General features: G+C 32.2%; 3 protein-coding genes across 6 annotated transcripts; all 3 read right to left on the bottom strand.

Moving 5' to 3' along the window:
* Positions 1 to 1,016: 1,016 nt before the first annotated feature.
* On the bottom strand, positions 1,017 to 12,710 carry LOC146901418 (kihadalactone A synthase LFS-like). Of its 4 annotated transcripts, XM_085733573.1 has the most exons (11): positions 12,614 to 12,710; positions 12,327 to 12,519; positions 10,311 to 10,388; positions 10,164 to 10,215; positions 9,959 to 10,077; positions 9,660 to 9,760; positions 3,063 to 3,121; positions 2,901 to 2,957; positions 2,775 to 2,820; positions 2,582 to 2,661; positions 1,017 to 1,389 (listed from the first exon to the last, which is right to left on the bottom strand). In XM_085733573.1, exons 2-11 carry the CDS (start codon positions 12,460 to 12,462, stop codon positions 1,311 to 1,313), a joined length of 807 nt encoding a protein of 268 aa, XP_085589699.1. In that variant the 5' UTR covers positions 12,463 to 12,519; positions 12,614 to 12,710; the 3' UTR covers positions 1,017 to 1,310. The 4 variants fall into 4 exon arrangements, 2 of the variants coding, with proteins under 2 accessions (XP_085589699.1, XP_085589698.1); XM_085733572.1 differs by lacking the exon at positions 12,614 to 12,710 and having other exon boundaries at positions 1,235 to 1,389; positions 3,063 to 3,113; positions 12,327 to 12,514; XR_015021871.1 differs by lacking the exon at positions 12,614 to 12,710 and having other exon boundaries at positions 1,352 to 1,389; positions 2,735 to 2,820; positions 3,063 to 3,113.
* Positions 12,711 to 13,467: 757 nt separating this feature from the next.
* Positions 13,468 to 17,273, bottom strand: LOC146901417 (kihadalactone A synthase LFS-like). Its single transcript, XM_085733570.1, has 11 exons — positions 17,108 to 17,273; positions 16,819 to 17,011; positions 16,497 to 16,574; positions 16,317 to 16,368; positions 15,725 to 15,846; positions 15,513 to 15,610; positions 15,346 to 15,404; positions 15,178 to 15,234; positions 15,047 to 15,092; positions 14,841 to 14,920; positions 13,468 to 13,823 (listed from the first exon to the last, which is right to left on the bottom strand). The coding sequence occupies exons 1-11, from the start codon at positions 17,189 to 17,191 to the stop codon at positions 13,724 to 13,726; spliced, it is 969 nt and encodes a 322-aa protein (XP_085589696.1). The 5' UTR covers positions 17,192 to 17,273; the 3' UTR covers positions 13,468 to 13,723.
* A 3,342-nt stretch (positions 17,274 to 20,615) lies between these two features.
* LOC146901416 (azadirone synthase LFS-like) lies at positions 20,616 to 25,147 on the bottom strand. The gene is made up of 11 exons (XM_085733571.1): positions 25,006 to 25,147; positions 24,713 to 24,902; positions 23,203 to 23,280; positions 23,022 to 23,073; positions 22,554 to 22,675; positions 22,368 to 22,453; positions 22,229 to 22,287; positions 22,073 to 22,129; positions 21,946 to 21,991; positions 21,753 to 21,832; positions 20,616 to 20,943 (listed from the first exon to the last, which is right to left on the bottom strand). The coding sequence occupies exons 1-11, from the start codon at positions 25,087 to 25,089 to the stop codon at positions 20,856 to 20,858; spliced, it is 942 nt and encodes a 313-aa protein (XP_085589697.1). The 5' UTR covers positions 25,090 to 25,147; the 3' UTR covers positions 20,616 to 20,855.
* Between the last annotated feature and the right edge of the window lie 1,827 nt (positions 25,148 to 26,974).

Genomic DNA, 26,974 nt, shown 5'->3' with positions numbered 1-26,974 from the left:
TGGTCGATAAGGCATCCCAAATGAATAATGTATTAATGATGGTCTAAACTTAATTCAGAAAGTTGGGAACATATTTTTTTTCTTCTTTCTGATGGAGGTTAGGCAGTGGCGTATCCAGGACCCTAAATCAGGGGGTGCAGGCTCTTAAACTTCATTAATAATTTCTTTAGGAGAACTTATATATATATATATATATATATATATATATATATATATATATATATATATATATATGCCAAATATCTCTTATAGTCTTTTAAGTTTGACAAAAGTATCAGATTAGTCATTTAAGTAAATTTCACATAAATCCTTATTATTCTTTTAAGGACCAATTTGAAACTTAAAAACTTTAAATATGTGCATTAAATGAACAACTTAAAGGACCTATTTAAAACTTAAAAAGGTTAAAAACCTATTTAAAATTGAAAAAACTTCAAGGATTTACTAGGTTTCAGTGTACTAACTTTTCATCTATAAAGAAAGGGTTTTTCTAACCTGTGCAAGATTGCACATGATAAGAGTTATTTAATGCACCCACTTTTATAGGTTTCTACGCATCTTATTAATGATGACCTCACTTCCTTGAAAATTAATTTTTTTCCTTCTCTCCTCTGTTATTATTTTTCACTTTTTATTCTTCTTCCTACTCTCTGTGAGTTAATTCCTTAATCATTTATTTTTTTTATTTCACGCTTTTTTTCCTTCATTGTTCTTGTTCTTTATTTCAATTGTTCTTCAATTGTTGTTTCACGTTTTGTTCTTCAAATGTTATTTCACCATTTGTTCTTCATTTATTCTCAATTGTTCTTACTAAGTTAATACAATTATTTGGGGCGCTAGGGGTTTTTGGTGCTGGCAGCTGAGATCTTTTCTGGTATAGCAGCGCATGTCAGCAGCATTTAGTGGTTTTAGTTTGCCTCTCAAGGACTGGAGTGGTTGGCTGTTCTGTGTTATGGACGCCACTTGCTTTGAGGATCATAAGTTGACAAAACATAAGTTGTCTTTATAGCAAAAGATAAAACAAAGTTAAATTGTTTCCATATATATCATAAGTTGTCTTTATAAAACCATCTTAAAAAACTTATGAAAATAAACTAAAACAACTTATGGACTATACCATAAGCCGTTTTCATAAAATCTTGCAAATAGTTTCACAAAACTTACGCCTGACAGATAAAATTTCTATTGCAAATTTCTTAAAATTTATCTAAAACATGATAATTTTGCACCCAGGGAAGTGTAGCTTTCTTTTAAATTTGGCTGCAGCCCATACGTACGCAGGGCCTTTATTTCTTCGACTGAATGAAGCATTAATTAAGATCTCTTTCAGAACCGTATATAAGTTTAAACCCTTCATTCAAGTAGTCCCCACTACGTATTGGAGGGAACCTGCATAGAACATTGACAAAATATTTGCATGTAAAATAAGATTTTTTTATAAGTAACTTTCAATAAAGACTATCAAGAGTTCTTCAAAAAAAATAAAGACTATCAAGAGCAACACTCTATACTCACAAACACGGATGTTTTGGATTTATGCACACTCGCAAATAAATAAAAGCACAAGAGGAAATATCAATAATATTAATGAAAAATCAATTATTTTCCCTTGTACTTTTTATCATTTTAGATGAGTGTGACTAAATCCAAAACATTTGTATTTGTGATCATTGAAGTATTGCTACTTCCACCACTAGACACTCAAAGTTTATGATATTAATTTTTGAGGGTTATGTCTCTTTCAGGAAAAGGTACTCTGCCTCCCTAATATGAGGAGGACTCTCCATCAACCCCATTCCAACCTTTAATGTTGTGACTCCATTCGACCTTCTCTGATTTGATTTAAACATAGAAGCATCCAGAGTTTGCATCTCCATTCTTTAACCATTGGAACCTCGATCGTTGGAGGAGAAGGAAATTCTTACTCTTAGTAGCCACCACATTTCAGAGATGGAATGATAGCTTAAAAAGAAAACGGATAGCATGTACTAGGAAAATACTTGCTTGGTCACAACAATTTAGGCTTTTCATTTGGGCGCACACACGCTTGAGAAAAGGTAGAAACAAAAAAAAAATAGTGCATATTTTAAAATAATTAAATGATAGTATGTATTTTTGTGTATGTGTGTAGATGATGTGTGCAAATGATTGTGACTAAGCAAGATTTCCTCTCATGTAAATTCTATTTATCAAATTTTGTCTCCTCCTCTAAACAATTTATCAAATTTTGGTCCAGGGGAACAAAGATGAAGACTTACAAATCTAGAAATCAGAAGACATCCATTTTAGTCATTATTAATTAACCCAAAATTAAGATTTTAACACATGATATGGATGGCTTTTTCGATGTCATTTATAATACAAAGTTGTATTTTTTCTAATAATGTAATTAGCTGATTGTATTTGTATGAAATATTCAAGCCCATGGTTCTTTTTTTTCTTGATAAACATGTATATATTATTCTTTTAACGCTCTCAAAGTTGAACTCTGTATAATTTTTTTGTACTTACACACATGTAAGACTCTTATTTCAGTCGGAATAGTTAAATAAACTCTAATTGGATAATACTTTTACTCTACCTTGAGGGAGAAGATTCACTGCAACAACTTTCAAAGCATTCCACTACACAGTCTAAGGATGCATACATGAAAAACGCTACCTGCAAAATTGCACATTACCACTCATATTTTACTGGAAATGCATATACAAATCATGTTATAGAACTAGAAGACCTCGTCAAATAAAGCAAACAAGGAAGTGGCTAGTAATCACCGAATAACGTTCTTTTCCAATTGGCATCACCCTGTGAAGTGTTGACCTGCAAAAGTAATGATAGAAACTAAGAATGATATATATCGTTGATAAAAGAAATAGATTTTGTTTGATGATGGAATTTACTGGTATAAACAATTTGTCCATCTTTCCATAATGTCCCCGATGTTCACAATTAAGGCCCTGTAGATACAAATGGAAAACACCTAATTACACTAGGAAGGAAAAAAAAACATAGACTTAAAAGTGGTAACATATTATTTACTAAGCTCTTAAGCATGAACTTACCCTTCTACATGAGAAACATCCTCCCATACTTGAGGTTGCTTGGACTTTTCCCTGCATATCTTTAAATATGAATTCATAAGTTATTAATTATACAAATGTTAAGTTATAAAAGAAATTATGGTTCAATATGATATACGCCTTATGTATAAGGTATATATGTAAGGAAATTGTTGTTTTTGGATTTCCAAACTATTGTATTTGGATTTCCAAATTCTATTATCTACCGAAGTTGTTACTAGGTTGAGTCACGACCAGGTCGCTCTCTTTAAGACGTTTCGTGGCACTACCCAAAATTGTGCAAGGTAGACTATCAACCACGCCGCCTCCAGGATAAAACAAGCCCAGCTACAACTGTGCGGTTAACTACTGCACCGTAGAAAACCGTTCGAGAATTACACCTCCAATATGGTACAAAGACCACTCTTTTAATACTGAAACCACTTTAATATGGTATTATTACCATTCTATTATGGTGCTAAGACCACTCAAATATGGTGTTTCCACCATTCTAACCTTTAAGTTCTCCAAACTATCAATATGGTACTATGACCACTCAAATATGGTGTTACCACCATTTCTCCTCAAATAAAATTATTGAATAATTTTTATATACCGTTAAGATCATTCTTGATTCCGACGGGACATTATTATTTCAAATAGGGGCTATGATCTTAAAAGTACTCTTTATTCCGAAGGGACATATATTACCGAAGGGACTATGAACTTAAGACCATTCTTAATTCCGAAGGGACATTAAACCGAAAAGGGACTATGGTCTTAAGAACACTCTTAATTCCAAAGGGACAGAAAGGAGTAGAAAAAGGAGAAAGACTTGTTAAACAAGTCGAAGGAGGGAGAAGAGATGAAAGACTCGTCAACACAAGTCAAAAAAGGGAGAAGAGAGAAAGAGTTCCCGACAACTCAATGAAACTCTTTGGTGTGTGGAATGCACTGTGTGAGCTCTCTATTTATAGAGAAAATTCACAACTAATAAGTGAGAAACTTTGGGAACAAGTAATATGAGAAACTTTGGGAACAAGTAACATATTACTTTGCGATTAAGTAATTCACATATTAGATCTAGTACAAAAATATCTTAATTTAAAATATATTAAATTTAGTACAAAAATATATTATATTATGTACCAAAATATTTTAGCAAAACTTGGGGACTAAGAAAGCACTTTCTAATAATGATTAAATTAATTATTTAATTTATCATTTCTAAATGATAAAATATATATCAATATATATTTTTTCTCTAGTGCTTATGTACCCCCATTAATTAGAGGTACACCCCCACTATATAAACACTACTAATGTGTGTGTTCCATCCGATGTGGGACTTCCACTTTTTTCAATTCACACAACACTAGTTCTATCCAACATGGGAATTTGTGTTTATAGTCTTTTTACTCAATTTCCACACATGTTCCAACAATCCCCCACTTGAATTTAAAAAATGGTTTCATAAATAACGTCAAAAACGTCTCCATAACGTCAAAAACGTCTCCATAAGATTTGCTAGTAAACAAAGGTGTCGCCTACAACTTGAACCTTTGCATAGCGAGTAAAATTCTGATTAACAAGAGTTGCTTACAGCATTGAACTCTATCTCAGACATAGAACCCACACACAAACCTTTTCATAAGGTGTATTCTAAAAGCCCGTGCGTTTATGGCCTTGCACGTGTATCCCGGTTTTAACGAACGCTCTAGGTATTCTGCCCCGAATCCCATAGGAACCGGCCCTTAGTTCCACATTCATATAGGTGAGTCTATCAAGAGTACTCCTGTAGCTATGTACTCCACTCCAAATAGAGTATAAATCTCATTAAGAGTTTCTATTATCTCATCCTTCTATCGCTGCAGGAATCATGCTTTCTTACTTTTATCATAGCATGTTCTATCACTTGTGACTTGTTATTACCCATTGAACCTATTTCTTGGGATCTCCAGTCATGTAGGTCGGGTTACCATCACTTGTGACCTTTGGGCATTAGTCACATCCTATTGGATGTGTTTAGGACTTTCTTTCTAGTAATTCCTTTCGTCAAAGGATTAACTAATTCTTTATCAGTACGTACAGGATCTACTTTAACCGTTCCTTTTGAGAGTAGCTAGCTCTCTATTTCTCTATGTGTTCGTGCCTTAATAATCGCCTCTTACCATTGTGGTAACGATTCTCAATTTTGTAATAGCTGCAGACTATCACAATAAATTAACACTTCTGGAAACGGTTTTATCCACTAAGGGATTTCAACTAGCAAGTATCTTATCAACTTGCTTCTTCACTAGTTTTCTCTAGTGTTCTCATCTCAGATTCATTCCATAGTGGACTGAGTCAATATCATTTGTTTCAACAAATAACTCCTCTAGTGATGCTCAATATGCAAACACTAGTCGCTAAATATTCATCTGAAAGATGTTCTATTTTATATCTTGTACCATTTAAGTACAATCGGTTACTCCTCATGAAGTAATTCTAGAGTCATAGTCTTCTTAAGGCACCTCATGACTCTTTCTATAGCATGGCAATGCTTCTCATCCGTCTACTAGTAAACTTGCACAAGAGGTTTACGACATCGGCAATGTCGGGTCTAATACATTCAGTGACATACCTAAGTATTGCCAATGATGCTCGCATCAGTTTTTCTAACTCCATCTCAAGTGTTCTTACACTTGATCATAATATATGATTGCAAGTTTACGGTGAAATAATAATATTTCCTTAAGAACTTCTCAACTTTGTGAGATTTATCAAAAAAGTTCTCTTTTCTGATCTAGTAATCTTGAAACCAAGAATTACTTCAACTTTGTCTAGGTCTTTCTTATCAATGTTGTTGATAAACAATGATTTCACATAATTCATAACATGAATCTTTAAATCAAATATGAGCAAGTCGTCTTTATAGAGACTTATGATCGTGCAAATATTATTTGTCACTTTTATTCACTTTATACTCATTCGATAGCATTAGAATGTCAAAAAATTTATGTCATTCCTTTTTAGACCTCACAAAGAATTATCTAACTTACAGACCTTGTTTTCTTGTCCATGAATCGCAAAACTTTCAGGTTGTTTCATATAGATTTCTTCTTCTAGTTCACCATAAAAAGAGGCAACTTTCACATCCATTTGGAGTACTATCGAGTTATGAACGGCGGCGAAAGGGACTAGTACTCTTATGGATATGATTTTCGTGACTGGTGAATGAATGTCGAAGAAGTCTATATTTTTCTCTGTCTAAAACCTTTGACTACAAGGAGAGCCTTGTATTCATCAACCGTACCATCAGGTTTTAGTTCCTTTTTCCAAAATCCAAATACAACCGATTGATTTTGCAACTATGAGACAAGTCAACCAAGTGTCATGTTTTGTTAGACTCTAGAAGATTCATTTCATCGTTTATTGCTTTTTGCCATAATTCAGCATCCAATGAGGATATAACTTCTTTAAGGCTTAATGAATCTTCTTCCAATGTATAAACCAAGTTCATACTCTTTAGCATTTTTAGCTTTCTTACCTCCTTGAGGTTCTATAACATCTTGTACGATGTTTCATAACTATTTCTAATTACATGAATGTGATTAGATATAGTGCCCCCACTAGTTCTTAATTTTTAGAAGGGAATTTAGTTTACCCCCACTAGTGCCCCCACTATTCTTTAATTTACAGGGGTACTTACTTCATAGAAATCAGCATCTTTTTAATTCTATGATCACTTTAACATTTAGGTCCTAAAACCTATATGCTTCGTTATTTATAACATACCTAATGAATACACATTCATAGGCTCTACTAGTGAGTTTAACTCTCTTGGGGTCCTGAAGCCAAATATAGTCCGGACAATCCCAAGTTCAAAAATAAGACAAGTTAGATTGTCTTTTCTTCAAAAATTTCTTAATTAGAATTTTTGTTCTTAGACTTGGGTACTCTATAAATTTCAATTTTCGTTATAAAAATTGAACATTCAAGCATATCAATTTTATTCACAGTCATCAATAAATATGATAAAAAACATCTTTTTATCATTTCTAATTTATGTGTCATCAAATTCACACATATCATAATTTATTATGTTTAGAGATTCATGTTCTCTAAATTCTGATTTATATGAACTTTTGGTTCATATATCTTGACTGCAATAAATAAAATTGTCTAATTATATAACGTTGGAATTAAGTCCAAGTTACTCGAGTTTAAAATTAAAATTTTGATATGCTGAATATTAAAATCACACAACTTATAGAATAGAAGGAGAATTTAATTTCGAACATGTCATCAAAGACGCGGTCTTTTTCCACAAGAATACATTGTACACAAGTCTCTCTTCAAGTCCGAGTCAACTCAGTCTTATTCAATAGAAATCTGAAATTCAGATTCTTTCTTATTTTGGAGCAACTAGCTTCAAACGGAATTCAGCTGCATATACTTTTATAGCAGCCAAGTTCCCATCTCTTTAACACTCTCTTATATGGACGCAAATTTTGCACATTCTTGCATATGGTTATTCCAAAGTAGTATAGTGCAATTCCACTTAACGTAATAACAGAATCAATGCCAAGCAATTCCATCGGAAGCATTCATTTGTTCATTATTTTTCTTTTTCGGTCCAAAACATTTTTTTAATGTTTTGTAGCAACCAAAAAAAAAAAAAAATTACAACATATCCTTTTTATCATTATTAATGATCGATAGTCCTTAAACAAGTAGTGTTCGATTCTTTATTCACAGTGTGGTTTTGATTTTTGAAAACAAATTCAAAGTCACATATGTGAATTTCTTAGTATTGTTGTTTATAACAACAATCACTTCATCGTTTCAGTCAAAAGATGTATTTCTATAACTTGATTTATCCTTAATGTATTTAGGGACAACTGAATCTCAATAAGTAACTTCTTCGGTAGACATAGCATATAGAAACGTCTTAAAATTGTTGTTTTTGGATTTCCAAACTATTGTATTTGGATTTCCAAATTCTATTATCTACCGAAGTTGTTACTAGGTTGAGTCACGACCAGGTCGCTCTCTTTAAGACGTTTCGTGGCACTACCCAAAATTGTGCAAGGTAGACTATCAACCACGCCGCCTCCAGGATAAAACAAGCCCAGCTACAACTGTGCGGTTAACTACTGCACCGTAGAAAACCGTTCGAGAATTACACCTCCAATATGGTACAAAGACCACTCTTTTAATACTGAAACCACTTTAATATGGTATTATTACCATTCTATTATGGTGCTAAGACCACTCAAATATGGTGTTTCCACCATTCTAACCTTTAAGTTCTCCAAACTATCAATATGGTACTATGACCACTCAAATATGGTGTTACCACCATTTCTCCTCAAATAAAATTATTGAATAATTTTTATATACCGTTAAGATCATTCTTGATTCCGACGGGACATTATTATTTCAAATAGGGGCTATGATCTTAAAAGTACTCTTTATTCCGAAGGGACATATATTACCGAAGGGACTATGAACTTAAGACCATTCTTAATTCCGAAGGGACATTAAACCGAAAAGGGACTATGGTCTTAAGAACACTCTTAATTCCAAAGGGACAGAAAGGAGTAGAAAAAGGAGAAAGACTTGTTAAACAAGTCGAAGGAGGGAGAAGAGATGAAAGACTCGTCAACACAAGTCAAAAAAGGGAGAAGAGAGAAAGAGTTCCCGACAACTCAATGAAACTCTTTGGTGTGTGGAATGCACTGTGTGAGCTCTCTATTTATAGAGAAAATTCACAACTAATAAGTGAGAAACTTTGGGAACAAGTAATATGAGAAACTTTGGGAACAAGTAACATATTACTTTGCGATTAAGTAATTCACATATTAGATCTAGTACAAAAATATCTTAATTTAAAATATATTAAATTTAGTACAAAAATATATTATATTATGTACCAAAATATTTTAGCAAAACTTGGGGACTAAGAAAGCACTTTCTAATAATGATTAAATTAATTATTTAATTTATCATTTCTAAATGATAAAATATATATCAATATATATTTTTTCTCTAGTGCTTATGTACCCCCATTAATTAGAGGTACACCCCCACTATATAAACACTACTAATGTGTGTGTTCCATCCGATGTGGGACTTCCACTTTTTTCAATTCACACAACACTAGTTCTACCCAACATGGGAATTTGTGTTTATAGTCTTTTTACTCAATTTCCACACATGTTCCAACAGAAAGGTAAGCCAGAAATGAGGATGCAAGAAAAAGGAGAAGAAGGTATGAGATTTATAACCTAGGTGAGTCTTAGAATTTTGAACTTAACGCAGCCCTTCACGGCTCACGCTCATAGTGATTTAAAATTTGGGTCGAGTTAGACTCAACCCTTACAAAATTAGTTTGTAAGGTGATGACTGTCAACCACTTATAAATATATTTTCAATTCGGTGCAAGAAAATACGGAAATTCTGTTCTTTTATGTTTATTTTTATTTCCTTTGTTTCGAATCCAATCCTCCTATAGAAGAAGGAAGCCATGCATGTAAGGAGTTCAACACCATTTCCTTTCTCAGCTGATATGAGGAGCTTTAGAACAAAAAGTTATACTAAAGAGAAGATGAGAACCTGCAGTCCTGGAACACCGTTGGTCAATAGGAGAGTGATCATGCCATAATCTGTATGAGGAGAGGCACCATATTTCTCTTCACAAGATCCCAATTCACCTGATATAATTGACACACATATTATAAAAGGTTACATAGATTAGTTGGTTTTCTTTTTTAAAGAAAAAGGTAAAAAAACTTGACTCTACTAATAAAGTACGGCAGAAAAAAACTTTAGAATATACTCTCTATGTCTCAAAACAATAGTCGTTTAAGCTGTGCGTACGATTTTTAAAAAGAAAATGCTAATTAACAATCCTGGATAGTGCAAAAGGCGAAGAAAAACTTCTGGTATGCTTAAGGCACCTATCTTCTCAAAGTGATCTTCATCTAGACTCAAAGACAAGGCAATTAGAGAAAGCAACTCTTTGCCAGCTGAACTGAGGCAGATAATTAACAAGAATATTTAAATTCTAATCCGTTATCTGTTTAGCAAGACATTAATTTGAAGGGTAATAAAACTTACAGTATTTTCCAAAATAAAGATTCCATTGTGGGTCTCCAATTAGGCAGTAATTCTGGAGTATCATTGTATGAAAAGAAAAAATTAACTCAAATTAGAGTACATAACTTTTTAATTGCCATTTAAAATGAGGACAAAGGAAATTTATACCATCACAAGGCCATTGATTGAGACGAACACTTGTGGTATCTGTTAAAGGGCCAATGTAGTAGCTCTCTTTTGGATCACCTGCTTAATTATAAGGAATGATCAAAGGTTTTATACCTTTTAGAAAATTGAACAGTTGTAGACATTTTTCTTTCGGCATACATTTTGGTCATTGATATGTATTTGTGTAGCAAGGAAACAAGGTTGCTATATAAATACCTTAAGGGGGATAGCAGGTAACTAATAAACTATGAGAAGTGCTTGGAAAAACAAAAGGAGTAAAATGAACCTTTAAATTTTAAATGTTGAATTTAAAAAAAGAAAAAGAAAAAAAAAAGGTGAACCCTGAATCACCATTTTTTGTGATTAGTGACAAATTCAAGACTTGAGTTAGAATACAATTTTATTAACTCATACTTTAAATTTAGACTTGTGATCACACAAGTCTAGCTCTATATCACATTTGTGGATAGTTTATACAACAACTTTAGCTTTGTGGTTGATTCTCTCAAGATAAAATCTATTATGAGGTTGATCATCTCTATTCTCTATTAAACAAAGACTTCCATTTAAATATAATAATAATTTTAAAATAACATCATCGTCTGTAATGCGCTATCTCTCTAAAGAGAAACGTTCGTTAAATGAAGATCGATATAACTTTTATTTTTGCATTTTGGAGAATTTCAAGTATTATAATAATAATAATAATAATAATAATAATAATAATAATAATAATAATAATAATAATGATAATAATAAAGTGGGAAAATACAAAAAACTGAGCCCTCTTTCATAAAAAAAAAGACAAATAATTAGGTATAAAGCAATATCAATTGGTCAATCCTCTCCACAAGAACCGAACAGATAAAAATAGAGGTGCAGATGTGTCCAAAAAAGAGCAGAGGATAGGATAATTTGGATATTCTTTCAAAAAAAAAAATGATAATTTGGATATTATAATAAATGATAGGGTCGAACAATTTGTTATTTTAAATTTGTCCTTGATATTTTTATTTTCATTTCTTTACGGGAGATAGTTCAATTTGAATCATTTCAAATACTAAATGTCAATATCTTTTTAGGTGGAATTTGAATATTGGTTCACGTGTTGATGGTCTAATTTCTTATGGTAGACTCATTTTCATCTGATAGAGTCTCTTCTAATTGATTTATTCTATGAAATTTTGAAGTTTTTTTTTGACAAAATTAAATTTTGAAGTTATAATCACATTATAGATCCTTTCAAAAAAAAAATCACATTATAGATGTGCGTGAAAGAAGGAGTATCGAAGTAATTGTGTGTGTGTGTGTGTGTGTGTATATATATATATATATATATATATATATATATATATATAGAGGGTGTATCAAATGAGAGGACAATTTAAAATGAGAGATGAGAGGATTGATTAATAACCATTAGATATTAATTAACGGTTGAGATCAAGTTGCTCATTAAAAACTATAATGTAGTGGATCCTTTTTGCATCAAAGGACTTTCATCTTCCTCGTCTTTTCTGTTCTTCATTATCAAAAACAAACAAAAAAACTCTCTTCTCTCGTTTGCTGCGACCTTTTTTTATCTATTGCTACTAAATTGAACATAAAGTTAGTTTAGATCACAATGGAAATTGTGAAATTATGGTTTTCTTGATTGAATTAACCATAATTTTGTGAATTAAATTAAGGGAAATGGACACTAGTTAACAAAAACTAATATATAAACTTTGCATGGAGAAGTGGTGAAAAGTAGAATGTTCAATTTTATGAAAGTCAAAAAGTTGGTGTTTTTTATGAAAAATTTCTGCTTTTACTTTCTTAACTAGTGCCCCGGGCACCACATAACCCATAAATTAATCATGTATTCAAATGAATCAAACAAATTTTTGAACATGGATAATCAGATCTCCTAGCTATAGAAAAAGAGGGTGTCTGAATATTATTTCTCGTCATTCAACGTCTAGAATTTATGAACTAAAATAAATGTCTAAAAATAAGAATATGGTGTACGTGTACCTTTGGAAAGTGGACTAGGATCAAGTTTCTCAGCATAGAGTGGAGTATAACCTCTGTACTCCTTGCGAGACAAGTTCATTTTGTGTTGAAGTGGAAGTGAGAAGAACTTTGCACTGTGCTCAAACACTTGCTTCATAAAATCCTCATCCACACCATGGTTCACAAGATAAAAGAAACCATACTCAACACATGCCTATAAATTGTTTTTATTTAATATTAACAATTTAATATATGCATCAATTTCTCAAGCATTGAAGTAATAAATAGTTATAATAGTACAGGAAAACCTGACGGATGGAATTGGCTGTGGAAGGAAAGACGATCAGGTGAGGAGAGGTCTATGATAGGAAGACTCAATGTTGCCGTCATTGCCATCTCTTTCCCTTGTCTGATACTACCTCCAGTTCAGCTTCTGTTGATAATCTTTAACTATGGAGGTTTAATTTTGTTGACTCGTTGATTGATATAAATATAGATAGATATATAGAGGCAAATCTCGAGATATTCGATTGTGACTCCCCACCTCCCACAACTACTTATTATCTTATTGTTCCAAGTTCCAACCTCGAGCAATATTGTATGTTAAGGTTTCGTCATTTATAAAAGACGTCTCGGCGATAGAGTAGCAATATAGGTGTTGTTTATAAACTATATTTAATCTCGATTCTCAAATAATATGAAACTTTTTGGTGTACCTAGAATAGTAGCCTCCAGCCCTCCAATCAAGGCTAAGGGGGCTAAAGATTCTATCAAAGCGTGAAATATGTTCAACCCCTACGTGACGCGCCAATGATCTGACCTAAGTCTACGATATTGTATTTCCAATGTATTGTCTTCTTTGAGTCTTTAGTACAAGCACTTACGATTTTATCATTTGTAAAAAGGCATCTCAATAGTTAGTGGGTGACTATTTGTTTATAAACTACATTTAGTCTTGATTATTAAACAATGTAAGATTTGTTGGTATAGCAAGGCACTTATATGCTTGTTATGACAATAGAGGTTTAAGATTCATACCAATGTTTCCAAACGTAAGTGTTAACTCGTAAACTTGTATGAGTTTGAGTTTACGTTTTTAGGTATGGATTTAACATCAAATTCATCGAGACACTTTAATTCTGTACAAATACCTTTCCACATATAATCCAAATACAAATAATTTTCTTCAATTTAAGCATTTGAATGTAAACTCTTAGAAATAAACACTTATTGCATAAGTACTTAAATAAGCTATTTATCCATCGGGTCCAACTATTACAAAAACAACAAAACATCAATAATAAACTAGATATGATATATCACAACAATCAATAGTCATAGACCAGATTTTGAAAATTTATTAAAATGAAACAAAGTATTTAAATTTGGTTGAAGCCCAATAAAGATTTGTACAAACTTCAGCTCTTTGACTGGATGGAGCACTTGAGCTCTCTTTCAGAATCATATGTGAGCTTGAACCGCTGATTCAAGTAGTCCCCACTACGTATTGGAGGGAATCTGCAAGAGAACATTGCAAAAGCTTATAACATCTTACGTGTAAAAATACTAAGATTTATTTGTAGCCTACGTAATGTTTAAGATTTATTGTGCCAAAAAACAAAGATAAAGATTAACTTTTCTAAATTGTTTTGTTTTGTTTTTGTCTAGGTAAAGACTAAAGATTGTTGCCCCCAACTTTTCTTAAAGATTAACTTTTGATACCGAATGTTGGTCATTCCTTGCTAACTAAGTTCTCCAACAATGCTAATAAAAATGTATTTGCTACAGCTTTTCTTCTTCAGAGCTATTGGAGACTCAGATTGCAATAAAAGTAACTTTTAAGGTTATCTATGTCCCTATATATGGCATCCTCATATGTCTTGTAAGACCACTAAAGAAATACTGTAGATGGATAGTTTTGCCATGTCATCAGTTTTTTTTTTTTTTTTGGGCAAAAGCAAAAGAAAATTCCATGTCATTAGTTAACGTTTCTATAATGAAAGGGTCCCTTGCTTTATAACAAGGTTTAATTACGCTTTTGATCTTCTAGGTATTACTAACGTGCGATTTTTAATCACACAAATACCAATTGCCCGTAGCCTATGTGATCAATGTGAGTCTAAGTTGGCGCTTAGTGCAACCAGTGTGAGATGCCGAAGTGGTCACACAACGAGACTGCACATATCAACTATTAGAAGCATGTTTTTGGCATGTGAATGTTCATTTCTTGTTACTTGCTGTCATTGTTAAGCTAGCAAAAGTCAGTGCAACTAATTCCCAAATGCACACAGGCTATGGAAGTTAAATCGAACGTGTACTAAAATATGAATAGATTACAAACTTTAATGTTTCTCAAAAGAAATGAAAGACTTTGTTTGGAGAGAGACAGAATTTTGAAAATATATCAAGTCAATTTTGCTTTTAACACAGTCAAAATTGAACTATATATTTTTCTTGTGTGATTACACACATGCTAGACTCTTAATTCAGTCTAGCTTGTTAAAGAAAATCTAATTCGATAAAACTTTTCTATACCTGGGGGGAGATGATTCACTGCAGCAACTTTCAAAGCATTCCACGACACAATCTGAGGGTGGATCCATGAAGAATGCCACCTGCAAAAGTGCAAATCACCACTCATAATTCGCTGGAAATGTATATGCAAACATGCCAACAAAATGAAAACAGAGAAGCCAAATGTGTAATGTTATGGCTAGAAAGAAGTGGTTAGTAATAGTTACAGAATAGCGTTCTTTTCCTGTTGGCATCACCCTGTGAAGTGTTGACCTGCAAGAGTAATAACAGAAACTAAGAACGATATAAACCGTTGAAAAAAGAAATATCTTATAAGATGCTAGATGATAGAATTTACTGGTATAAACAATTTGTCCATCTCTCCATCATGTCCCCAATGTTCACAATTATGGCCCTGCATATTATTCAAACATAAAACACCTAACATTAGAAGGGAAAGGAAGAACATATAGACTTAAAAGTGGTAGTAACATATTATTTACAAAGTTCTTATAGATGAACTTACCCTTCTACATGAAGCACATCCTCCCATACCTGTGGTTGCTTCAACTTCTCCTTGCAGATCTTTAAATATGAATTCTTAAGTCATTAATTATGTGAATACGCCTCTTCAAAAAAAAAAAATTATTTGAATACTAACTTTAAACAGGAGTTAAGGTTCAAGATGAGAACCTGCAGTCCCGGAACACCGTTGGTCAATAGGAGAGTGATCATGCCATAATCTGAATGAGCAGAGGCACCACATATCTCTTCATTAGGTCCCAATTCACCTAATGTAATTTACAAACAAGTTATCAACAGTAAAAGGCAAAAAAAATTGGTATTACCGATTATGCTATGTGCTTAATTAAGAAGGTTCAGAAATAAAATAAATCCTAATAAACCTGGATAGCGCAATAGGCGAAGAAAAGCTTCTGGTTTATTTAAGACACTGATCTTCTCAAAGTAATTTTCATCTAGATTCAAAGACAGGGCGATTAGAGACAACAAATCTTTGCCAGCTGACCTGTGGCACAGAAGAATATTTAAATTCAAAACTGTTTTTTAACGAGAAAAAATAAAAGTATGTATATTTGAATGCTCAAATTCACAGAAGCCATATACACTCACAGAAAAAATTGAAAAAAATAAGAGCAAAGTTCTTGATATAGTCAAACATATACTATTAGTAGTTACTTTACTAGTGGCTGGCACCATCAAATTCACCTTCTCTTGAAGTGAACAAGTTGTCATTTTTTGAAAATAATGAAAATGCCAAAAACTTGATTTCATTATTTCCATAAATGAATCATCATCACACTAGCTAGCATTTCCTCTTCATTACAATTGTTCGCTTCAAGAGTCTCGCACCCTCTTATCAACAAGTTAAAATGAACACGTATTTTAGAAAATAAAACTAGAAAATGTTTCCACAAAGTAGACGGAGCTTTAGTAACATGCAGAAAAGTACTTTGCTTGAAAGTTGATAAAACTTACAGTATTTTCCAATATAAGGATTCAATTGTGGGTCTCCAATTTGGGAGTAATTCTGGAGTGTCATTGCCAGAAAGAAAAAACACCTCAAGTAATTAATCTCATAGTAAAAACAAAACCAGAACACAATCAATTTTCATTATTCCTAATGAAGAATGTGCGTAACACAAAGGAAATTCATACCAACAGAAGGCCATTGATTCAGACGAACACTTGTGGTATCTGTTAAAGGGCCAATGTAATAGCTCTCTTTTGGATCACCTGCTTATAACAGAAGTTATCAAATTAAAATTTTCTATCTTTCAGAAAATTCAACAAATTTAGACTCTAAAGCACAAACACCTCTAGAATTAGGTGCGTCTCTGTGTCCGACATATGTCAGTATCCGGCAATTTAGATACATGTCCCAAAAAAATTATTTGTTTTTGCTTTGTTTCAATACACCTTAGACACCCCTTGGACATGTGTCGGGTGTCCGAAAACTCAAATAAGTGTCTCCAATTACCTTTGGATAGCGAAGAAGGGTCAAGTTTCTCAGCATAGAGAGGAGTATAACCTCTATACTCCTTGCGGTTCAATTTGATTTTGTGTTCAATTGGAAGTGAGAAGAACTTTGCACTCTGTTCAAACGCTTGTTTGATAAAATCCTCGTCCACACCGTGGTTCACAAGGTAAAAGAAACCATACTCAACACATGCCTATAAATTTTTCTTAGTTATTATTAATATTGAAACACAATATATGCATCGATTTCTCAAGTGTTGAACTAATTAATTAATAGCAGTATAGAAAACCTGATGGATGGATTTGGCTGTGGAAATTCGATCAGGTGAGGAGAGGTCTATGATTGGAAGACTCAATGGTGCCGTTGCTGCCATCTCCTAGTTTGATAATTGATACTAACTTCCAATTTAGATTCACTTGTGATAATAATTTTTAGCTTTGGAGCCTTTGTTGTTTGATTGAGTTGATTTCAAAATACTTATATATAGTAATTTTTTTTGTGTCAACCCTTCTCATGGAAAATGAGCCTTGTTAATCTGATGTTCGACTGAAAATAAAAATATGATCAGAACTTATTCTATCTAAAAATCGAACTCAGATTGTTCTTAATAATATGTCGGTGATGGAGTTAAAAAAAAATGGAGATCAGTCACTTTAGTCCCTGAATAGGAAATGAGTCGTCACTTTAGTACTTGAATGCGGATAAATTGCAAAATAGTCACTGGATGTAGACTATGTTAGTCAATTTAGTCCCTGAATGTAGACTATGTTAGTCAATTTAGTCCCTGAATGCAGACTTCGTTAGTCAATTTAGTTTCTGAATGTAGACTCCATTAGTCACTTTAATCCCTGAAATTGACCAACAAAGTCTACATTCAGGGACTGTTTTACAATTTCTCTGCATTCAGAGACTAAAGTGACTACTTCTTTCCCATTCAGGGACTAAAGTGACTAATTCCCCAAAAAAAAAAACTTGAATTCAATTGCTTCTTTATTTAGTATTAGTACTTCACATCTAGATATGTTTTTTTTGTAGTGGCCGGATATTATTACAGTAAATATGTTTAATATAACAAATATAATATAAATTTTTATCTATTTGAATGTGTGTAATAAAACAGTCTACTTTCTTAATATATATATATATAGTATAGATATCAAAACAAACCTTGGAATATCTTCCCCCAAAAAAAAACTTGGGAGTATCTTATAAATATTTTTTGTCACCTAAATGCAGTACCAAAGAGATTTGTTTTCGATTTTCTGATATCATCATTCTATCATGGAGGACTAAAATAATAGGGTGATGAAACACGAGGGGTATTATTAAACACAATACGTGAAGCTAATATATTGCTCGTGTGATAAAATAAATAAATAAAAAAGAATGAGTGTGTAAAATTGAAGAGTTTGTCTAACATGTGTAACATTGTATATGTTAAAACAATAAAAGTAGTAACTTTTATGAAAAATACAAATTAATAATTATTTGAACATCTATTTATATGACAACTTTTGAAACAACCAAAATTATACAAAGAAAATAAGGTATTGACACAAAAACCAAAACAATAGAGAGAAAGTAAAAAAATAATATGAGTATGAGAAAGAAAGTTGTCACAAAAGTTGTCAAAAAATTGTTGTTCAAATATCATTTCTCTTTGTCAAAAAGTTATATATTTAATATAAAATACAAAAGTTTCTGTTAAAAAGTTATATATTTAATATAAAATACAAAGTTTCAAGACATATTTACAATTTTAAATTTCTTAACATGCATAAATTTATGTATGATAGAAAAACTCAAAATTTAAAGGTGTTTAAATATAAGAGAGGATGTTGGGCATCATTGTCAAAGTACACTAATACACGCACATATCACCACAATATGCACGTGAGAATACTTTCACTTTACATGAATACCTGATACTCCAAACATGGAGACGGGCGTGTATCAGATACCGATATTCTGCGAGTATGTACTTATGAAGTATCTGAATTAACTTTTTTAATTTAAATTTTTTTATATCTTATAAGATATTTATAGGATACTCTATAGATACATAAGGATGCTTATAAGATAATATATGTATGTATGTATGTATGTATGTATGTATGTATGTATGTATGTATCCTAAAAAAGATGAAGGGAAAAAATGAGACAATGTTATAAGAATTTAGTTGAAATGTATATGATTCAATTTAAGATGTGTATTTGTTGAATTTTCTCTCAATCAATCATACTTAACATTTATGTTTTTTAGATGAATGTAACAAGAGGGAGTATGATTTTTTTGGTGAATTGTGATTTTTATAAGAGAAATGTTGGATCAAGCGAAATTTTTATCAGGAAACTCTCACGAAGGCAAATTTAACTATAGCGCTTATTTTCATTTTTAATTCCAATTGCCATGTTTTCTGTGTTTTCCGCTCAAAACTGATTTTCATTGGCCTGTTTTTCATTCTTGATCAATTCGGGATTATTCATGTCGCTATGTATAACATAGCTCTTTTTATAATTATATTTAATGAAGAGTTTCAATGAACATTTCTTTCAAGTATTTCACATGCAATTAGTTTTATTATAAGGATTTTTGTTAACATATTTAATTGTATCCTAAATTTTAAAATTTTGTGTATCCTTGTATTTGTGTCGTATACGTACTCGTACTACGTGAGCTTCATAGCTCACAAGCATGGAGAATGGGATTTGTTTGGTTCGGCTTTTAAAATACTTCATTCGGTCCTATTTATAAAGATGTTTTAGTCAACAAAATTCGATATATTTGGTCTAAATTTTGAATGAGGTACATCATTTTTTGTTGATACAAACATCTCTTATAAATAAGACCGAAAAGAGTACTTTTTACGAAATTTAATTCAAATCAAACCAATAAATATAAGAAAATGATTGAATAATCTTTCATTCATGTCTCACTTGCATAATATACATATACATAAATTACAATGTGGTATTGAGAAACTAATAATGGCTAATGAAATGCAAATTATCATTGACTTATTTTGTGAATAATACCAAATACCAAATAAATAAAAATCACTACTCCTTCCGACCCTAATTATATGCCTATTTAAAAAAAAAAATTTGTCTATAAAAATAAGTTCATATACAAATTACTATGTGCTTTTATTTTATTTTTTCTTAAATATACTCTTAATTAATACTACTAATTTAACTTAAAATATAAGGGAAAAGAGGAAACCTACTTCTGTTACCAATGATATAATGATAACAATGATGAAATGCAAACCCTCAGGCCTTCGTTACTCTAATCCTTGCTCCTTCTTCAACTCTAGTTCCACATTTCCCTTGAACTAGTCTTTAATCTCCATCTTCTTGCTTAATCAACTAGTTCTAGTTCATCCACCTCAAAGAAACTTAGTAAGGCCTAGTCTCCCCTACGAACTAAGCCTTCGCCACGAGGTAGGAAGCATCCAACTGCTCCACCACCACTAGTACATCAGGTAGAACACCCAGTTTGGGATGGGATATTCACACTTGGGGCAAAGAACCTTAGAGGTTCCGCCAAGATCATACTAGTTTGGAAAACAAAACAACTCTGAACAAACGTTAGGATAAACTTTTTTTTTTAAAGAAGCTAAATTAGCCCACCTAAATTGGCACGGAGTCGAACCTGAGACCTCGAGGAGGAGCACACTCCCAAGTCCAAGTCAATACTCTGAAGGTAATGCTAAAACATCATCATTGTATGGAATCACTACTCTTGACAAAACATTAAACAAAACAACGAAAAGAAAATATTCACACAAAGGATGTCAAACACAAAAAGATATTCGAGAAAGATTACTATTTAAAAGCGAACCACAAGGGCTGAAAAATGAAAATATTCTAGCATTATTGCCCCAAAATACATGACAAAATACTAAGAGACTAAAAGCATCCTCTTCGTCATCCGCCTCTTCGGAACCTTCTTCCTCTTCCCCGAAATCGTCAGGGATCACCCATTTTCCCTCGGATATAGACTTCAGAAAGTGCATTCCTTCGGTGATCATAGACTAAATGGACCATTTAAGATCCTTTTCAGACCCATATATGAGCTCGAATCGCTCATTGAAGTAGTCTGCACTACGTATTGGAGGGAATCTGCATAGAATGTTGACAAAAAGTTATAGCATCTTCCACGTAAAAATAAGATTTATATGTAACTTTCATATCACTTTTAGTTCCATCAAGAGAAAAAGAAAAAAGACTTTCTGTAGGCACATGAGATTTACACGGTGCATGTTTAAAATTACAGCAAGTTTGTATTAATTACAGTGGATGAGTATTGTATTTTTGTGAAGCCATACTTTGTAGATTTTGCAAAACTAGTTCACCATGATTATGACTAATTTGTAAATATCAAACATGACCAAATGTGTCTCTTTTGTAAACTTGTGTTGTTTAGTACATGTTTGGTACCACATTGCATTTGTTGAAATTACTGTGAGCCACCATGATTATATAAAAACAACACTCTGTACAAAATTATGGTGCCTCACTTGATACCCAATGTTGGTCACTCCTAGCTAACTAAATTCTCCAACATTGTTAATAATTGTTTTTGCCTCAGCTTTTCTTCTTCAGGGGTATTAGAGACTCATATTGCAAGCAAATTTAATTAAGAGCCCCATTTAACGAAGTTTAATTGCACTTTTGACTTTTAAATATTTCCACCGTGCAATTTAACTCGTACAAACATCAATTGCACGTGAAATGGGTCCATCAAGTATTCCCCATATTACAAATAGGATCTCTATTGCACATTAGGTCATCATCCCAGTTAACCGTTTTTCTTTTAACACACTCAAAATTGAACTCTATTATATTGCTTGTGTGCTTAGACACATACTAGACTCTTAATTCAGTCTAGCTTGTTAAACAAACTCTAATTGGCTAAAACTTTTCTATACCTGGGGGGAGATGATTCACTGCAGCAACTTTCAAAGCATTTCACTACACAGTCTGAAGGTGGATCCATGTAGAATGCCACCTGCAAAATTGCACATCACCACTCATATTTTACTAGAAATGCATTGGCAAATCATGTTATAGAACTAGAAAACCTCATCAAATAAAGCAAACAAGCAAGTGGCTAGTAATTACAGAATAGCGTTCTTTCCCTGTTGGCATCACCCTATGAAGTGTTGACCTGCAAGAGTAATGACAGAAATGATTTATATAACATTGACAAAAGAAATAACTTTTTAAGTGAATGAGTGATGGAATTTACTGGTATACACAATTTGTCCATCTCTCCATTATGTCCCCAATGTTCACAATTATGGCCCTGCACAAACAAATAGAAAACACATAACACTAGGAAGAAAAAGAGCATAACTTAAAAGTGATTGTATTACAAAGTTTTTATACATGCACATGCACTTACCCTTCTACATGAGACACATCCTCCCACACCTGAGGTTGCTTCAACTTCTCTTTGCATATCTTTAAATATGAATGTTTAAGTCATTAATTATACAAATACTAACTTTAAACATAAACTATATTAAAGGAATGATGTGAACCTGTAGTCCTGGAACACCGTTGGTGATTAGGAGAGTGATCATGCCATAATCTGAATGAGCAGAGGCACCACAACATCCCAATTCACCTGATGTATGTATTTCAAATTGATATTAGGACTGTGAAGTGGACTACTGTCTTCCACATTGATCACATGCAATACTGAAGCGCGTCGATAATTAACAAACCTGGATAGCGCAAAAGGCGAAGAAAAGCATCCGGTTTGTTTGAGGCACTGATCTTCTGAAAGTAATCTTCATCAAGATTCAAAGACAAGGCAATTAGAGACAACAACTCTTTGCCAGCTGACCTGTTGTGGCACATAAGAATATTTAAATTAAATAAAAAAAAAAGGGCAACCCGGTGCACTAGAGCTCCCGCATATGCAGGGTCCGGGAAGGGGTCCCACCATTTGGTGTATTGTACGCAGCCTTACCCTGTTTTACACAAGAGGCTGTTTCCAGGACTTGACAAGAGGCTGTTTCCAGGACTTGAACCCGTGACCTTTCAGTCACATGACAACAACTTTACCAGTTGCGCCAAGGTTACCCCTCATTTAAATTAAATATAAAATAAAATAAAATCCTTCATGTTCTGTAGATTATTGAAATTTAGTAATTTGGAGAAAAATAAATTTCAAGGGAGATAAAACTTACAGTATTTTCCAAAATAAGGATTCCATTGTGGGTTTCCAATTTGGTAGTAATTCTGGAGTATCAATGCAAGAAGAAAAAAACACCTCAAGTAATTAAGCTCATGTAAATACAAACCATGTATACAAAACTAATTTTCATTATTCCTAATGAAGAATGTGCACAACACAAAGGAAATTCATACCATCAGAAGGCCACTGATTCAAACGAACACTAGTGGTATCTTCCAAAGAGCCAATGTAATAGCTCTCTTTTGGATCACCTGCTTATAATAAAACTTCATATTAAAGTTTTCATCAATCTCTCTTAAAATTCAACAATTGTAGAATCAACATAACAAAAGTGGCGAAGCTAACCAATTTTTTACAAGGTTACCAAATATAACGAAATAAAATAAAATATATTTTTTAAAAATAATATGTGAAATTTAATCCATGAGAAGAAAAATTAACAGTAATTTTACATATATAAGCAAAATAAGCCTATATAATATTATGTCTTTACAATTATATATCGTTACTAACAAAGTTTTCTCTGTGGTTACCTAAGTTATCGAAAGTGTTAAAAAAAGACGAAATAAATCTATCAAACAATTGAAAATCTTTTATGTGTCTTATTTATCCTTAGTTTTGACAGACAAATTTATTTTTTAGTAGTTAAATATATTTTATTGGGTAGCTAAACATAAAAAACACATACACATGCTTATACAAATAAAATAAAAAATTGGGTAGCTTTGCCTAACCAATTAATAACCATAGGCTCGCCCCTAGGTAAACAACTTAATCACCTTTTCTCTTAGATATTTTTCATGAAAAATGATATTTATAGAACTATTTTGAGATAATTTTTGGACAATTCTCTCTTATACACTCATTGTATTTTTATTCTCTATTATTTTTTACAATTAAGAATTAAAAAGAAGGTTGTCATAAAAGTTGTTAAAAATAGTTGTACAAACATCATTAGTCATTTTATATTGATTCTTACAAAACCACTTCGAAGGAAAATGGGTGCCCTGATATCTTTATTTTATTTGAAACGTGAATTTTGCTCAATACACTCAATCACGCTCAACAATATGGGGCTTGATCATGTATTACAAATGATTGTTGATTCAACAAATCTTAAGTAAACTTCAATACATCTTTAAAATTTTATATTGAGTCTTAACTCATTTTTTAAAAACCAACTTTTAAAATAAGAGATGTTCCTCTTTTTAAGACCTTATCTTTATTCTATATAGGACTTAGTTTTTTGCTAATAGTTTTAGTGCTTGACCTCGTTGTTGAGTTTATAAATTTAATCCTTAAAGTTGTCCAAAAGATCGTAATGATATAAAATTTTATATTTTTATGGATTAATTTGAAATTATGGTCATGGATCGGACAATGACTACTAGTGGCTATAGCTCACACAATTTAATTGTGGAGAAGTAGAGTATCCGGGGTTCAAACCCCAACCCCTACATATAAAATACAATATCCCTACCAACTGAACTAAACTTAAGGGGATGAACCATATCATAGTATTCTATCATATATCAAGGTAATTTTTAGGACCACATTTTTTTAAAGGAGGGACCACATTGTTTAACTCCTAATTTTTTTTGGACTGAATTGGTAATTGAGTATAAACTTACACGTCATTCATTGGTCTAGTGTAGCTAGCCTTTTGAAAAGAGAGATATATACCTTTGGAGAGTGAAGGGTCAAGTTTCTCAGCATAGAGAGGAGTATAACCTCTGTACTCCTTGCGGTTCAATTTAATTTTGTGTTCAATTGGAAGTGAAAAAAACATTGCACTCTGCTCGAACGCTTGTTTCATAAAATCTTTGTCCACACCATGGTTCACAATGTAAAAGAAACCATACTCAACACATGCCTATAAATTTTAATTATTAATATTTGCAATAATATCTCTAGTGTTAAACTAATACTAATAATAGTATACAAAATTTATTCAAAAAAAAATAGTATAGAAAAACCTGACGGATGGAATTGGCTGAGGAAAGACGATCTGGTGAAGAGAGGTCTATGATAGGAAGACTCACTGGTGCCGTTGCTGCCATCTCCTAGTTTGATGCTACTCACTTCCAATTTAGCTTCACTTGATAATAATGTCTAACTATGGACCTTTGATATCAAAATGGCTTATATAGTACTAGTACTTCTGCTTCACAGCTAGATATGTTTATTGCTTATCAAAAACAAAACTTGGAGTATCTTTTATATGTTTGTCACCTGCAAACAGTATTGAAGAGATTTGTTTTCGATTTTCTGATATCATCATTCTATCATGGAGAACTAAAATAATAGGGTGATGGAACACGAGTAGAGCCGTCAATATCATGGGGCCTTGAAGTTTTGGCCCCAGCCCACATAGTAAGGGGGTTTGAAAATTCACAAAACAAAAAGGCCCACATTGATGCAGGCCCACAAATAAAAAAATCAAAAAGCCCCCAAGCCCCAAAATTTCTATAAACATTTTTTTAAAACTTTTTTATTTAAAAAAAAGTTACCCCAAAAAAAAATATTTTTACTGAAAAAAAAATTTACCGTAAAAAAATTTTTTTTTACCCCAGAAAAAAAATTTACCGGAATTTTTTTACCCCAAAAAAAAAAGTTACCGTAAAAAAAATTTTTTACCCCAAAAAAAAAGTTTTGTACCGTAAAAAAAAATATTTACCTCAGAGAAAAAATTTACCGTAAAAATTTTTTTTTACCCCAGAAAAAAAATTTACCGGAATTTTTTTACCCAAAATAAATTAATGTGGGCTTTTTTTAGGCCCACAAATAAGTTGATTTTATAGTGGGCTTGGCCCCAAATAATTTTGTTCAATTAAGGGCTTTAATTTAGTGGGCTTGGTGGGGGCTTTTTCAAGTGGGCTTTGAAATTTGGGGCTCAATTGACAGCTCTAAACACGAGGGATAATATTAAACATGTATGATACACTTTTTCTAAAACATTTAGTTAAATACTCTTAACTTTTATACATTTAGGGGATGTATTGGATTATGATTTTAAGGGATTTTAAAAGACTTTTTAATTATGAAAAAGTCTTGTGGTATTCAATCAAGACTCTTTGCAATTTAAAAAAAAGTCTTATGGTATTCAATCAAGATTCTTTGTCATTTTAAAAAAGTCTTGAGGTATTCAATCAAGACTTTTCATCACTTAAAAAAAGTCTCATGGTATTCAAAATCATTCAAATTTCAAAGGATTGTTTAATAAATTAGATTTTGATGGATTTTGCAGGATTTTCTAGTGAAATTTTAACAAGAAAAAGTCTTTCATGAAGACATAAGATTGCTTGGGATTGTTTTTATTTAAAAGTTTACTATCTCTTTCTTATCTCTTATTCCTTCTCTCTTCTCCCTTCTCTCTTTCTCCCTTCTCTCTTCGTCTCTCTCTCTTCTCCCTTCTCTCTCTCTCCTCTCTTTTCTCCCTTCTCTCTCTCCCTTCTCTATTCATCTCTCTCTTCTCCCCCTATCTCTCTCCTTTTTCTTTTCTCCCTTCTCTCCCTCCTCTCTCCCCCCTCCCCCTCTCTGTCTCTCATAAAAATAAAATAAAAAATAAGAGTATGTATTGAAAATATTATGATAGAGAGTGTGTTTTAATCATTCTTCTTTCTTTTATCCCTTCTCTCCTTCCTCTCTTCCCCCCTCTTTCTATCTCTCATAAAAATAAAATAAAAAATAAGAGTATGTATTGAAAATGTTATGATAGAGGATGATAGAGAGTGTGTTTTAATCATTTCTTTTCAATGAGTCCTTAAAATTCATAAAATCTTTTGAAATCTTGTAAATCCATAAAATCCTTTAAAATTCTTTAAAATCTTATGATTTAAATCCATCAAAATCCAAATTGAAAATCCTGATTGTCTTTTAAAATCATGAAAGTCATTAAAATCCTATAAAATCTTTGAGACTTTTTTAAGCAAAAATTGTCTTTTA

The sequence above is a fragment of the Medicago sativa genome, chromosome 8, assembly GCF_051527215.1.
Source record: "Medicago sativa cultivar Bolivia chromosome 8, Bolivia_mono, whole genome shotgun sequence".
NCBI classification, from domain to species: Eukaryota; Viridiplantae; Streptophyta; class Magnoliopsida; order Fabales; family Fabaceae; genus Medicago; species Medicago sativa.
This window is presented reverse-complemented; position numbering and strand designations above follow the sequence as displayed.